Source organism: Epargyreus clarus, unplaced genomic scaffold (genome assembly GCF_041222505.1).
Source record: "Epargyreus clarus isolate Ecla_fem2 unplaced genomic scaffold, WU_Ecla_fem_2.2 ptg000016l, whole genome shotgun sequence".
Classification (NCBI taxonomy): Eukaryota; Metazoa; Arthropoda; class Insecta; order Lepidoptera; family Hesperiidae; genus Epargyreus; species Epargyreus clarus.
The window spans coordinates 1,401,847-1,418,120 of record NW_027332224.1 but is presented as its reverse complement, the minus strand read 5'-3'; the positions used below and the strand labels follow the sequence as shown (position 1 = coordinate 1,418,120).

Genomic DNA, 16,274 nt, shown 5'->3' with positions numbered 1-16,274 from the left:
AGAGATCATTCTTCTAAAAATATGGGAGAGCTTATTTAATTAATTAATTAATTTTATTAATTATATGTCAAAATAATGGCATTTAAAAAAAAAAAAAAAAAGAGAATAATTATTTTTAAAATTAAAAAAGACAAACCCACTGAGTTTCTTACCGGATCTTCTCAGTAGAGGTCGCGTTCCGATCCGGTAGTAGTTTAAGAAAATATTGTAACTGACAATTTGTAAGTGCCGCCGTTGGCCTATACAAAAATAAATATATTTCATTTCATTTCAATTCAATTCAGAATGACGTCTAGAATTACCCCTTCCTTGACAAATGACAATAACAAAAATGTATCTCAAGGATTTTACAGCACATAAAAACCATTTTTAAAGGGTGGGTTGCATGATGTAACTTTAACGTATACAAAAGCGTAACCAACCGTCAAATCCATGTTTAAAAAAACAATGTGTGCCGTCACGGGACGCCTGGCAGATGTGAAACATCGACATTATTTTGTAAAAGTAATATGCAGAAAAGAACATATTGTGATAGGAACTAAATATGTCATAATGATAAAATAAAATATTAAGATTTTTTTCCAGATAACGATGACTATTTATTGAATTCGATTGCGCATGGTGCGCGTCGCCACACCGTATATACTACTGCATATAGACTGTATATATATACCATCGTATAGCGTTGCGTCGCCACGGCATGCGTCGCCACGCCAGAAATCGGTTTTACGTGCGGCTATAGATGTTTCACATCAAAATTCATTAGTTGCACCATTTTAAGATTGAAGTTACGTTATAATTAACACATATAATTATCCGCTCGATTTCGATCGGTTAAAGTTATTGTATTTGTCAACTTCCCGTCTGTCAAAATTGACTAAAAATCGTGGTGACATCGACACAAATGATTAATGACAAATAAATTGGTGCAACACAGAATTTTTAATTAGAATTTTTACATTCCATCGCTAACTTCAGAGTTACTGTTATATTTAATTTTAACGCAAATTTTAACGGCTTTTCATGCAATCCACCCTAACCGGCGCCAGACATATACAAATATTTGAACAAAGACTTTGCTCACACATTTGAACACTTATTTGTTTAAATTTTTAACCTGCCACTCATGCCATGTACTACCAACTGGACTTTGATTATGTGTGGCAGCCTCCGCACATATTTGAAGGCAACACTTTGATGTGCGCTCGAAAAACCGACACCAAATTGCAAAATGCAAATATTTGAAGAAAGCTTTGAACAAATACTCAAATATCTGTGCAAACATTTGTTCAAATATGTGTTCAAATGTTTGTGCTATGTCTGGCACGGGCCTAACATGTAATAAAATAAAACGGCTTTAGTTTTTGTATTAATAAATCAATAATTATTAGAAGTCTTGCCCTTACGTCATTATAATCCTAATGCGTACTCTAATTATACATAATCTTAAATCCGCCAATTTTTTAAATAAATTATTGTATATAATATACAATTATAATTATACATATTTAGAACATTTTCCCTTAAAATATAATAATACGATTCTCAATTATAAATATTCTATCATAATTTTTATTTCAATGCAAAAACAATTCTGTCGGCTTGAATGTTCAGTATAAACAAAAACATACAATAATTGTATATTTTGTATAATTTATACATTTTTTAACTTTTCTAAATTATTTATTAATATAATTGTGAGAAAAAAAATCACAATCTGATTTAATTAAAAAAAAATCAATTTAATTTATATTTATACATATATTATACATTGTATAATAAATGTTAATTATTTTATAATACCAACATATTAATGAATAATCCCAAAATCAAATATAAAAAAATACAATAACATTTTTAAATCAATTAAATAAATGTATTTTAAAGATAAAATTTGCATAATTTCTTTATATTTTAACATAATTATTTTTCATAAAATAAAAATAAACCAAATTTTGTAAGTTCAACGTAAAATATACATAATATACACTTATATATACAACGTATAATACAACAACAAAATGTATAATTTCTTAAATAAACCTTTTTCAACTTTACTTATACACTTTTCGTAATAACACATACATTTTACCAATCTTATGTAATATATAATGAACATCCAAGTGGACAAGTGAGACATATTATAACACAATATGTTGTATATATATAACAACAGTTGTTTGTTGTTGTTGTGTTGTTGTTTAGTCGGGCGGCAGGTAGCTGAACAGCTTGTATTTGTCCCGAATGTACGGTCGCACGTCATCTTTCTGAAATGGAAACATATTTTTTATATTTGCCTATGAACAACAAAGAGATTTACCACTTAAATATAGCAGCAGCAGGGTAGCAGAACCATGACGGTGGTACCCGAAGGCACCACCGTCACACATATTTCTGCCTATTAACAGCAATGTTAAGCGCTGCTGTGTTCCGGTTCGAAAAGTGTTATAAGGAAGACTTTGAAGTGTTCCAACTTAGTCCTCAGCTAGTAGCTAGTTAGCAACGCATCTATGGCGAACTTCACGTAGGATAATCTTATCCGGGGTTGATTATAGATGTCCATGAGAGTCACTAGACACTTACGATTAGATAGATGGACCGTACCCTCGTTTGCTACTTCTATATTATAACAGAATAACCACTAGATCAAATAAAATAATTCTATTATAATGAGACGGGTTAAAAAGTCCAAATAACCCTCGCCTGTGATTTATGCAACAAAGTTAAGCAACGTTAAGCTCGGTAGAAAGCTGGATGGGTGGCCACTGGTGGCTGAATTTTATAACCGCTTCAGATAGCACATTAAGTCTGTACCAGTTGTTATCATAGGATGGCAATTGTTATACCCCATTAGGGGACTTATTAGCAATTTGACCATAAATCACCCATAAAGACCCTATAACCAATACAAATTGGAGCATAATGGTGTACACTCCAGACTTTGCCCACCCGTGGGCAAGATCTAGCCCAGCAGTGGGGTATAGAAAGTGTGGCAGTACTCACAGTAGCGAGGTGCTCGAGGAAGGGCAGCAGCTTGAGCAGCTCGTTGTCGCTGCGGTCCACGAACCAGCTGTCTATCGGTATACCGTTCTCCAGTTGGTAGCCGAACGCCTGTGGAAAAATATATTCATACATTTTACTATGATATCAAATGGGCAAGTTTTCAAATGGGCTTTTAGGGCCAAATCCGAAACTATAAGGATAAGCTTAATATGCTGAAGATAACGAAGCCGATTTTGATAAAAACTAAAATTGCATCATTCTTTTTTTAAAATATAATTTGCCCTTGCCGGGAATCGAACAAGTTCATTTTGAAAAAATATTATTCCACTATCTGATAGTGTCGCTTATAAGGATCAAATTCTGGGAAATAATGAGAATGAAAGTAATGATAATGAGTGCAATAATCCGAGTGACGTGAAAAATTTCGAAATCTAAGCTGAATAATAAGATATAATAAATAAAAAATGAAACTGACACCCATTGACATATTTTTTCCATGCTGACACCGGATTACATCTTGAATTTCGCAGTTTGCTTTGCCGTCTTACGAATTTTCGATCAGGCCACGTGTCCTCACGCGAGCTTCACATTTTTCACCCATCACAAAAAATGCACGCTTAAGAATTTTTCACGATGACTTTACTTTAGAATCACATACCTTTTGTTTTTTGTTTTCGAGGGGGTAACCTTCAAAAGGTACCCGACGACGTGGGAGCGACACAGTTATGTAGAACACTAAAACCCCCCCGGTGTCCGTCCTCAGCGCTTGTTGGAGAACTCCGGGATCTCCGACGGAACACAACCGGAGTCCGAGCGCGATGCCCCGGGCTCTGCCCTGGGGGAGCAAGAGTCACGTACCTGGGGGCTATTGTCCACGATGACGGTCTTGCGCAGATCGCGGCCGAGGATTGAGAGGTCCTTCACGTAGTTACCGTTCACCAGCAGGCAGTGCTCGCGGAACAACCTGGAATAACACAACACACGTCACTTATGGAGGGGTCTGGGTTCAATCCACGGCCAGACAAATATTTGTTTTAATATAGGAGTAGCACACGAGCGTGCAGTCCACCTGATGGTAAGTGGCTACTGCCGCCCATGGACACCTGTAATCAACCCAAGATAGGGTTTAATATTGCTTACTGAGGTCGGCCACAGATGCGCCACTACTACTAAGGACTAAGCTGGAACGCCTCGGAAAAGTATGTCTCCCTTACCACACCCTTCAAACCAGAATACAACAGCGCTTAACACTGCTGTTATACAAAAAATAAGACGTACATACATGCAAACATACACTCTAATGAGCTTTCAAATAACCAAAACCCCATTCAAATTGGATTAGTAGCTATTGAGAAAATTGCGGTCATACAAACTTACATACATACCTACCTTACTTCCATACATACCCGCGAAATATCTTCTTAGTTGTAAAAAAACAAGTCTGTAGAAACTGGTGTTCTTCACATCAATATTATTTAAAGGTCGCTCAATGTGAATTTCAATTTTAACATTTAAATAACATGGGTTTTTTTTCTACCTTCGAATTTTTTTAGCTTTTAAACGGTGAATACAAAACCTTTTTTGAATTTAAATTCAAATCTCATTTATTCAAAATTGATTCATATAGAATACTTTTTGAAAGTCAACAAACTACCACCGCTTCGGAAGGTATTCCGCTATGGAGAAGAAGCGGCGCAAGAAGAAGTCGGTTACAAAACATTACCCTAGACATCCTCACCTGTACTTGATCCAACGGCGAGCAGGATCCAGCAGATTGAGCAGACGGTCCGCATACACCCTCTTGCTCGCCGTGAACAGAATCACTTCGTATAAACGAGACACGCGCGAGAGGAACTCGGCGAAGTGTGGACGTGTGCGGACGAACACCTGGACAAATATGTTTGTTTAGAAATGGCAAAGATCTCAAAATTTTGGTTGGTAGCGAAAATCCAGTGTTATTTATACCTTAATTAACAGTATGTCTAATGGTAAGTAACTCGGCTTGTTACGTCCGTTATTAATAATCAATCTATCCAATTTTATTCTGTCTTGATATGTCAAATGTCGATTTATGGTAAGCAGAATATTGGATAGATTAATTATTAATAACGTGCGTAACTATCCATATTTAATCACACCCAAGAAAGAACGTGGTAAAGTTAAAGGCGGTAGGACACTCTGTATTTCAACTCCTGCAGTATCACCGCTACACCTATTTCTGTTATAACAGCAGTGTTAGGCGCTGCTGTGTTCTGGTTTGAAGGGTGTGGTATGGGAGAAATACTTATCCAAGGTATTCCAACTTAGTCCTCAGGGTTAGCAACACATTTGTGACCAACTTCAGGCCAATCTAATCTCATCTGGGGTTGATTACAGTTGTCCCTGGGCGGCAGTAGCCACTTACCATCAGGTGGACTGTATTCTTGTCTGCTACTCCTATATTATGTCCATGGGCGGCAGTAGCCACTTATCATCAGGTGGACTACATGATCATTTCCTACTTCAATATTATATAATACACATCAAAATATACTCACAGTGTATCTGCAATCCTGGAAAAGCACTGGGAAGTGGAAACTGGCATCGGGCAGCTCTTGCAGCGAGCAATGCACCAGGGTCTCGTCTAAATCCAATACCTGCACAAAATATTGTTTGCTTATAGTCATTTATCATTACCTCCTAAAATTTTATCTTTATAAGGTGGTGGAATGAAAGAAATAAAGAAAGAAAATAGTTTATTCGGCAAAAAAATATACAATGAACACAAATAGAAAATTGCATACAAAAAAAATATTATAATTATTTTTAACCGAAAAGGTCTCCACTCAGCTTTAATGTTTCAGATAAGCTTAGTCATCTGAAACGCTGGTATTCTGTGGAGCCTGTATGGTGAATGGTGGTAGTGGTGTTTTGTATTTTTTCAAAATGATCTCGTTCAATTCACGGCTAGGAAAAAATATTTATATTCAATTTAATGATGCATGATCGGCCGAGTTTCTGAACCACTAGGTTATCATGGCCCTTGCGCGAAACACCGCACCAGGCCCTGACGGAATCCCGGGTCGGGCCTGGGTGTTGGCGCTGACCGTTCTCGGGGAGAGGTTGCGGTCTCTGTTCACTGACTGCCTCCGTGCCGGTCGCTTCCCAGCGGAATGGAGGCAGGCGAAGGTGGTGCTCCTCCACAAACCGGGCAGACCCTCAGACTCACCCTCGGCCTACAGGCCGATATGTCTGCTGAACGAAGTGGGAAAGCTTTTCGAGCGGATTGTTTCCGCTCGTATCAGCGGACATTTGGCGTGCAGCGGTCCGGATCTATCCGACAGTCAGTACGGCTTCCGAAAGGAACGCTCGACTGTCGATGCTATACTCCGTGTTCGCGCAGTCACAGAGCAGGCCGTATCCAGTGGCAGAGTCGTTCTGGCTATAAGCCTAGACATTGTGAATGCTTTTAACACTCTGCCCTGGAAAGCGATAAGGGAGGCCCTCGTATATCATCAGGTGCCTCCCTATTTGCGTGACGTGTTGACGGTCTATCTGTCGAACCGGAGTGTAAGCTATCCGGACCGATACGGGAGTGTCGGGGAGAAGCGTGTCGTGTGCGGGGTTCCGCAGGGGTCGGTCTTGGGGCCACTCCTGTGGAATCTCGCATATGATGTCGTACTGCGGACGGAGCTCCCTCGAGGTGTAAGCGTTATCTGCTACGCCGACGACACTCTCGTACTCGCCGAGGGTGAGACTTTTGAGGGCACGACGAGGCTGGCCGAATTAGGGGTGGCACGCGTTGTCGCAAAAATACGCGGAATAGGCCTTAGCGTTGCGGAGAATAAGACCGAGGCGCTATGGTTCCACGGCTTGCGGAGGGGCGTGGAACCACCCTGCATGTCAGTGCGGGTGGGTGACGCGGTTATCGAAGTGGGCAGGTGCATGAGGTACTTGGGGCTCGTGTTGGACAGCCGCTGGCGTTTCGACGAGCATTTCGACCGTCTGGTCCCCCGGATTCACAAGGTAGCGGGTGCTTTGCACAAACTGCTACCAAATCTAGGGGGACCAAGGGAGGAAGTCCGCCGCCTCTACGCAGGTGTCGTGCGCTCTATCGCGCTCTACGGTGCGCCCGTATGGTCTAATAGACTGTCGGGCTGCCGGCGCCGCGCGGCCAAATTGAATGCCGCGCAGCGTATGATCGCGATCAGAGTCGCACGAGGATACCGGACTATTTCGTATGAGGCGGCCACAGTCCTGGCGCGGTTTCCGCCCCTGGACATTCTGGCGGATATGACTGCTGAGATCTTTTTTAAGATCCGCAGTCTCCGCCAGAGTGGCCATCCTCCTAACGCTGAGACGGTCGAAGTGCTCCGGACGAGAGCTAGCTGGCACGCCCTAAGACGCTGGCGTGATAGGCTCCAGGAGCCACGGGGCGCACGCCAACGCGTGGTCCGTGCGATCCTGCCCAGCTTCCGAGCTTGGCTAGAAAGGAAGAAACGCGTCACCTACCGGCTGACACAGGTGCTCACCGGACATGGCTGCTTCGGTGAGTACCTGCACAGGATAGGCAGGGAGGCCTCAGCGCAGTGCCATCATTGCGGCCATGCCCAGGATTCTGCGCAGCACACCCTCGAGGACTGCCCAGCGTGGCAACCCGAGCGGCAGATCCTGGTGCAGAATATAGGGCCGGACCTCTCCCCGGAGACTGTTGTTGCGGCAATGGTCCGTTCTGGCGAAGCGTGGGATAGCGTGGTCGCGTTCTGCGACCGCGTTATGCTCGCAAAAGAGGACGCCGAACGGGCCAGGGAGCGCGCTGATCCCGCGCGGAGAAGGAGACGCCGAAGGCGTAGATAGCGCCCCCCGGCGCGGTGTCCCTGTAGTCTCGGGAGTAGAATAGGGCTACGGTATCCCCTGCCTGTCGTAAGAGGCGACTAAAAGGGGGCTTCCGGGGTTGCGGGTGGCAAGAGTGGGAGCTCGGACCGTCCAGCAAGCAACCCCGGGAAGGACGACGGTATGTGTGGTCGCATACCGTCGTAAACACCAGATGGTGTGGGAGGAGCCAAAAGTGCTCCCCCAGGGTAGAGCCCGATCGGGGCATTGCGCTTGGAGGACTCCGGTTGTGTTCCCTCGGAGATCCCGGAGTTCTCCAACAAGCGTTGAGGACGACCACCGGGGGGGTTTTAGTGCGGTAAAAATCCCACATAACCCGGCGTCGCTCCCACGTCGTCGGGTACCTTTTGAAGGTTTCCCCCTCGTAAAAAAAAAAAAAAAAAAAAAAAAGGTTATCATGGCCCTTGTATATGACACATGACTTATATTGGTACATGATGATTACTGTGATTACTCTAGTCTGAACCACATTTTGAATCTCACAGAAAAAAAGTTTAAAAATGTCGTTAAACTAACGCTATGTAAAAAAGCGTACTATAAAGTAAGTGATTATTTGACTGACAAAATGGTGTGGTCTGAATTAGCTCCAGCTCCACATGTACCATTACGTTAAGTTAACATTGTCAAAAACAATTTTTTTTTAAAGATGTGTGTTATGGAGTTTCTTTCGCCGCTTCTTCTCCATAACGAAACACCTTGTGAAGTGGTGGTAGTTGTTTTACATTCAAAAAGTGATCTGTAAAGAACCTATTTTGAATAAAAAAAATTGATTTGATTTGATTTGAAATAAATATGATAGTAAATAGTAGGCATGCGCCGAATATTCGTTTGGTATTCGGTATTCGGCATCTTTTTTGCTATTTGTATTCGGCCGAATTATTCGTTTTAGTGCCGAATATGTTCGGTTCGAGTATTTCTATTTTCTTGCATACACGATATGGTACAGGACTAAAACACAAAACTTCTAATATAAGATTTATAAGTCACACTCAAATCTTATTCAAATATGTTGAATAAAGCTAATAAAATAAAACAATTAAACTTCAAATCAACATTTATTTTAAAACCTCAAGTCAACACATTTGTTACTTAGTCTATAGTTCTGATAGTATAGTCTGATTCATAATTAGGTGTCCAAAGTGTAAACAAAGGTGTTGACCTATCAAGAAAATACGTTTCAAATGGTAGTTTCTTATTTTTGACAATATTAAATTAATGCAACAATAATAAAATAATAATCTAAAAAAATTAAGATCAATTCACATTTTCTAATATTTATATTACCTCAATTTCGTTCCATACAGTAATAATAATAAAAAACAAGGTTTATGGTAGAAAATTAAAATGTGATAATGGTAACACAATCGGAACCCAGAACATTTCTTGTGCCGTCATTTTTAAGTTTCGTAGGTGATATTTATTATCTATTTTCGTGATTGTAATTGAACTCGAATGAATTGTCGTTTTCATAGCGAGTTTGTTAAATTGTGAATAATTCTAATGTTTTCGTTTTTTGTTGAGTTTGTTAAAGTTTTTGTTTCTTGTTAATTTTGACAGTGACATTTGTTTGTTTACATTTTGGACACCGAATTATGAATCAGACTATAGTATAGTCAATATTTATTTTAAACCTAAGGTCAGTAATCATTTTTTTAAAACTCAAGTCAACATTTTAAAGTGAATGAAAACACATAACTGGCAAATTGACAATAAATAAATGGTGAACCCAATAATGGGGCTGAATATTCGGTTCGGTGAAGGTTAAACCGAATATTATTCGGTATTCGGTTATTCAGTGAAACCACTATTCGGCGCATCTCTAGTAAATAGTGATGTACTCTGTCATAGTAAATAGTGATGTACTCTGTGATAGTAAATAGTGATGTACTCTATGATAGTAAATAGTTATATACTCACGAGACTAAAATCAGGACTGGTCCGAGTCTTCAGCGGCAGAGCTGGGTACCGGGCGCGCAACGCACCGGTGGCCACCGTCTCTAGCGGTGGCAGCTACAAACAAAATTTAATATTAGTTCATTTATTTTACACATTTATATGGTAAATCTAGAAACTACTTCTATTGGAAGTTGTTTTTAGCATGATGCATGATGGTATACATTCTAAAACATGCAGTATGCACCACCCTCTATATCTCAATATGCATACAGGATACATGCATGTGCAAAAACAACATCCCCATTTACTTTTATTTATTTTGTTTAATTGTATATGTTTTGAGTGTTATTTTATTTTTAATTTTATTGATAATATTTTTTTTACAATTTTTACTTTCTTCATATTATTTTTTTACATAATATCCCATGTGAAATTATCAATGATTATATAATGTGGATATACATACCTGTTTAATGAACAAGTAGGGGTCGAAAGCGTCGACCCAGGAAGAGATCTGTTCGCAGTCGACTCTGGTGCTGCACGACGATATCACATCTGCCGCTTCCTCCTGCAACAATTAGGGAGAATTAATACACTATAAATAATATACATTTATTATGTACCTTAAATTTTTTTTTCGGCAAAACTTTCAATATTTACTAACCAATTACACAGTGTTGATTATTTTAATATGTCGGCTATGTAAAGAATCACTGCAGTCCTTCCAAATGCAGTGAGGTCCCTTTAAAGAAGTATGATTTCGCAAAACTCAAGGTTATAAGTCTAACTAGGGACGTGAGAAAATAGTACATTTTATAATAATTGATGATGATTATTTTTGTGAAATAATGGATTTTTGAAATAGTAACTGCTACAAAATTTTGTTAGAAATTAATTGATATTATTATTTGAGAGGAAATTACAAAATTATTTTTTTCGCTGTTAAATTTTAGGGACAAGTGACGACTTTGTTTTATCGATCAATCCGGGCAGAACTCCCTACACATCCCTACTTCCAATAAGGCTTCCTATAATTTTTTTATACATACGAAAATTTATACTCACTTCAATATCCGGTGTTGGTTCATCGTGACAGGCTAGCGAGCTGTCGTCCGGTACAATATCCGACGGGCTCTGTGGACAAAGGAGGAAAAATCAGTATATTTCAGCAATACATCTTATATGAAAATTGCAGGAGCATGCTTGTCTGCTACTTATAAAAAAAAAGCTTACTACTTCAATCTCAGAAAATGAAAGTCACATACCCATCCAGCAGCCTCCGCAGCTAAACTCTGACTGATCTCAGCCAGGAAGCCCGAGCTTGGGCTCCTCGCAGACAGCGCCTCCAGGCTCTCTATAGCGGTACCTCTGTCACCGCAAGTCGAGGAGATCTCGCACTCCGAGTCGCGAACGTAGCCGTCCTGCTCTAGCATTGTCACGAAGTCCGGCTGGGGGAAAGAGATGGGTATATTTTAGCTTTATTGTGCTAAAGTTGTTAAAGAATAAGTTAATTGTTGATACTAATTTTTTTAAAGTAGATTACTAATTTTTATAGTATGTTCTTTAATGGTTTATTCACACAACGGCAATGTAATAATTTATGCATATATAAAGGCAATACTAAGCGACATAGATTAAAATTTAGAAAAATAAAAATTGAGCTTTAAATATTGACAAAATAATCATATATTTCTTAGATTAATATTTCTTTGCTAAATTGTTTCAGTTTCACGAGTTTGGTGAGTTTATTTTCTTAATATTTCTACTTTAAATCATTCCTGTAAAGCATTGCATTAAGCCATGTCGCTTACTAAAAGCATCAATATGCAGTAAAAAAAAAGAGAAAGTAGTACTATCATTATTACAGTAATAAATTCTAAAAATTGACCAACTACCTGACTACTCTAAAAGCAAGTCATTGTGGAACATATATAATATCAAAATCAAACTTAACAAAGTCTATAAATTTCAATTTACAAATAAAATCACCTGTACATATTTCTCTCCATTGGTGAGGAAATCGGTGCAATTGTCCAAATCATCCGTCGTTGAGGTCGGTTGGTACATCTCCAGATCGTTGCTAGACTTCCTGCGTTTCATCACTCGTTTCTCAACTGAGTTCTTTCGTTGGCACTCTTCCCCCTTCTCCGTTGTCATCACCCTAGCTGCTTTATCAGCTAGGAAGTTGATATCCTCTTCCGTTGCAAGATCATCATTCATCAATCTAGCACACTCTGCGATAGCCATAAAGTCATTCAGGCAATCGGTTGGGAGACATAGTTCTGATGATTCCACGTGACCATCGGAGTCGGACTCCTCGCTTTTAGGTGTCGGGAAGTCCACGAAGGTTGTTGTGTGTGGCTCGTACATTGTCACATCATTATCGTCAGAGTTCCAGTTGGATTGTTCTGGTACGATTGGTGCCTTGGGTTTAACCTTTAAAATACATAAATAATTAGGTATATTTATGACTTGTTTCATCAGATTAGTTATGATGGTTTTCTTTGAGATTTTATTTAAAATTTAATCAATGTTTATTATTTTACCTAAATAAATTTGAAGTCTAAAATTAAAATTAGATTCTTGTTGCAAAAGTACATAGACAACAGTGTCATTTAACTACATTTAGTATGGACTTGATATGATGTAAAACCAGTATAGTTCGACTACCCACTACAACTACACCTACTTCTAGCATGAAGTAATTCTTGCATTTCAGTGTCAGTTTTGACCACTTCAGGGGTACCAACGTATCTATAACCAATATCACGTAGGAGTTACTCACTCTCATATTATCTGGGGTTGATTTCTGAAGGCCGTTATGGACCATAAGTCACTTAGCATCAGGTTGAATGCACGCTCGTTTGTAATGCTTATGTATATTATAAAAAAACTGGCAATAAAATTTTTATTCCACTTACAAATTTGCATAGATTATAATGATACATACCTTCTTCTTAGGACTCTCATTAGTCGAGCTAACAGCAATCTTACTCATCTTAGGTGAGGGTACACCAAGCTGCCGGACCTTACGTATCGGAGAGCTGTTGAGAGACGCTGCCTTATCAGTTTTATCCAACCGACGAGTCTTACGCGGCGAGCCCATAGCTACAGGCATCGACTCTGTCTTCTTCAGCTCACGATTCAACGAGCTGTGACGTAGCTGAACACTCTTCGTTGTACGCACATCTTTGAGTTTCTTCGACGTCGTTGTCACTTTATCGTTCTGAGGACTCTTCGGTGTCTTCAAGGCTGTCGACGAAGACACGGTGTCCTTATTCGAGCTACGCACAACCGTTTGGAATATCGGCTTCTTTTGCCCGTCCTCTTTCAACTTCGCCTTCTTGAGCAGCTCCACTGGTTTCTCCATGCTTAATTTAGTTCTAACTGGTCTCGTTTTCAAGTTCTTTTGTGATCGAGTGATACAGGGTAAGGTAGTGTCTGACGATAAGGCATTTTTGGCTCCGTCACGCCTCAGAATTTTCTCCCAAGCTGGTTTGGACTTTAGTAGAGGCTTGGCAATTAGTTTTGGAGTTAATTTAGATACCCTTGTTGTATTCTTCTTCGCTGAGAGCGGCCGCTCCCTCTTTCTACTTCTTAAACGCATTGCAAGTCTCGAAGGAAACTTAACCTGAGAAAATATTTTATTCATAAAAAAAAAATTGTTAAATATAGTTCTTGTTCTGGTTGGAGCATAGAACATAATACTTTCTACAATCACAGTAAATTGTTAACAGACAATATATATGAGCAACTCTTAGAAGATTGACATTGACATATTTTAAAATTCACAACATTGACATATTTTAAAATTCACAACAGTTCACAAACAGTTTTCGCTTATAAGAAACAAGCATATATTTCTTTTTTCTGTAAATCGTCAATCTATAACTGTCCCACAGCTGGACACAGGTCTCTCGTATATCGTGAGAAGGGTATATATTATAGTCCACCGAACTGGCTAAGTGCAAATTGGTAAGTTTGAAAATTATTTGAGAACTTTTTTTAAGTTACATGTGAGACTGACAATCTCGGTCCTTAGGAAAGGCAATACATCTGTGATTGGTTTCAGATAGGACTCGTATTCTATATGGAGTCAGCCACCGATATTCATGGGCGGCAGTGACTACATACCATCAGATGGACTGCAACCAAGTTTACTGCTCCAGTATAAGAAAACTTGCATGTTTCTAACTGAGTAGCAAGTTGAAATGTGTCATGTGAAAATAACCTTATTGGACCATATTTAGCTATACATCTTAAACAATAAAAATAAACATTTGTGTTTATTTTAGTTGAATCTTATCTGCTTCATATGGATGAAGATATAAATATAAAGAAAATGGATGCCTAAAGTTACTGCAGTGTCTTACATAAATATGACTTTCTAATTTGAATGTTGTTTACTTGTGAACTTCTGTTTTTTTTCTTTCATTTATTCATAAGCCGGTTACAAAAATTATTGTAGCAGTGATATTTTTGAAAATATGTACCAGTTAGTTGGAAGTAAAAATAGTTTTTTAATTAGAAATACGAATATAGAAAATACTTACATGAAATCTGTCGCCAGCTATGTGCACTCCCTAATATAAATAAAGTGTTTCAACAAAAGCGCGGACATCACAGATACTGCGTCCCAAACAATACGCACTGCTGTTAATTTTTGTTTTAATAACACATTTATTTTTGGATCGCTTCACTGCGGCGGCAAGTCTTCGCGCCTTTTTTTCACGCCGATTTTTACCACTTTCCCATCATTTCTTACCGCAAATGTTTGTTTAAAACACAATACGAAACACTATTCCACTAAATATTACGATGTTTAGCGTTAAATCATTGAAATAACTAAAGGATTACAATCGTGAAAATAAAAAAGCGGCACGGCACAGTATTGATTTATGCGCTGTTAATCGGAAGCGTTTCTTAATGATGCATGTGATTTTATTCATCCGAAACGCCGATGCATAAATTATACGACGGAAATACGAACAAATCTCGAATTAATCGCGTAATTACATGATAGTTTTTTATTGCAGAACACAAAGCCAAACAAATGTCATGTCAAAATGGCGGCGTTTCATTTCTTTTTAGCAAATCTACCGCAGATGGCGCTGCCGTACAGCGCATGCGTTTCGAAATTGCTGAGAAAGTCGATATCAAGGCTCCACATCATCATTAAATTTTTAATGAGATAATAATAATCAAACAAAATTTAAGTTTTATTTATATATAATCATTCTGTTTTACTATAGTTGAATGTAAATACTTGTAATTAATTGGGATAACTATATAAAAATATTTTTTTAAACAGACCTTTTTCATTTTTAGACGTTATCTAATAAATGTTGCCATCTTAAAATATTTCCCTATTTTAAGGTATTTAAAAATATGTGGTCCGTATAAATAAAAAAATAATATTATACGCACTTTTATCCTAATTGAAAAGTTTACTTAACTGAAATTATCAAATGAAATATTACACAAGAGCGCTGATTAATTTATATATGCATTATTTATACAATGTTTAAAAGTTTTAGTAATTGTTATCGTAAAGTTTTTCTGATCATCAATGTTAATCATCAATTTTTATGATCAATAATTACACGGGAAATTTTAATTCCAAAGCTCGCAACTTTAGCGTTCAACGTCAAACTTAAACTGAAAAATTCGTTTTGTTTTGAACTGGAATTGGTTTTTGTTTGTAAATTGTAATTATTTTATGAAATCCTTACGATTACAGTATAATATTAAAAATTAATAGTTAAAAATGTCTAATGTGTCTGTAACATCATCTAAAAGAGAGGTGGGTACTTATTATGGTTGCTAAATGCCTGTATTTTGAATGCATAATATCGTAAAATTGTTTCGTTATTATTTCAGTTATTAAAATTATACATATTCTATATATCGGCTAATCAGTTGCCTCGCCACTTCTGAGCACTAAAAAGTTGTCTCATATGTTTGAAGGTGGTAGAACCATTAGTGGTTCGACTACAGCCGGTATAATAACAGCAGGGTTAAGTGGTGCTGTGTCTTGTTACCTGTTTGAACGGTGTGACAAGGCAGACGTACTTATCTGAGGCATTCCAGCTTAGTCTTTAGGGGTAGTGGCACATCTGTGACCTACCTTAATTAGAAATCTAACCTGATGTTGATTACAAATGTTCATGGGCGTCAGTAGCCACTTACCATCAGGTGCACAGATCCTCTGCTGCTCCTGTATTAAAGTCTGTATTTTTTTCAGTTAATAACATCAGAGCTTATGCAAGAAATAGACTCAATTCGGGCTATGAACAGTAGTCTCCGAGCATATCTGGACCATCTTAGAACCTTCCGGGAGAATGTGACAGCTATGGACAAGAATTATAAGAATTTATCCAAAATTAACTCTGAATGGTTGGAGTTGTTAAATAAGAAATAATGTAAGACTGGCATGTTCATTAGGAATGGTGATTCTTCTTGAAAAAGATTGATCCTTGACTTGATTTGAATCAAAGTGTAAT

At 38.4% G+C, this 16,274-nt stretch overlaps 1 protein-coding gene across 1 annotated transcript; it reads right to left on the bottom strand.

Moving 5' to 3' along the window:
* Positions 1–1,918: 1,918 nt before the first annotated feature.
* Positions 1,919–14,841, bottom strand: LOC140748745 (uncharacterized). The gene is made up of 12 exons (XM_073081606.1): positions 14,325–14,841; positions 12,722–13,402; positions 11,761–12,207; positions 11,037–11,219; positions 10,837–10,905; positions 10,238–10,339; positions 9,793–9,885; positions 5,541–5,639; positions 4,742–4,890; positions 3,862–3,967; positions 3,004–3,111; positions 1,919–2,267 (listed from the first exon to the last, which is right to left on the bottom strand). Exons 2-12 carry the CDS (start codon positions 13,376–13,378, stop codon positions 2,202–2,204), a joined length of 2,079 nt encoding a protein of 692 aa, XP_072937707.1. The 5' UTR covers positions 13,379–13,402; positions 14,325–14,841; the 3' UTR covers positions 1,919–2,201.
* Positions 14,842–16,274: the final 1,433 nt, after the last annotated feature.

Bases quoted from the DNA above. Each gene is read 5' to 3' on its own strand.
- LOC140748745 (XM_073081606.1), bottom strand. From the start codon at position 13,378: ATGCGTTTAAGAAGTAGAAAGAGGGAGCGGCCGCTCTCAGCGAAGAAG. The intron at 10,906-11,036 runs GTATGTGACTTT...CTTTGTCCACAG, and splicing joins CTGCGGAGGCTGCTGGATGG to AGCCCGTCGGATATTGTACC. The intron at 2,268-3,003 runs GTGAGTACTGCC...TTTCCATTTCAG, and splicing joins TCCTCGAGCACCTCGCTACT to AAAGATGACGTGCGACCGTA.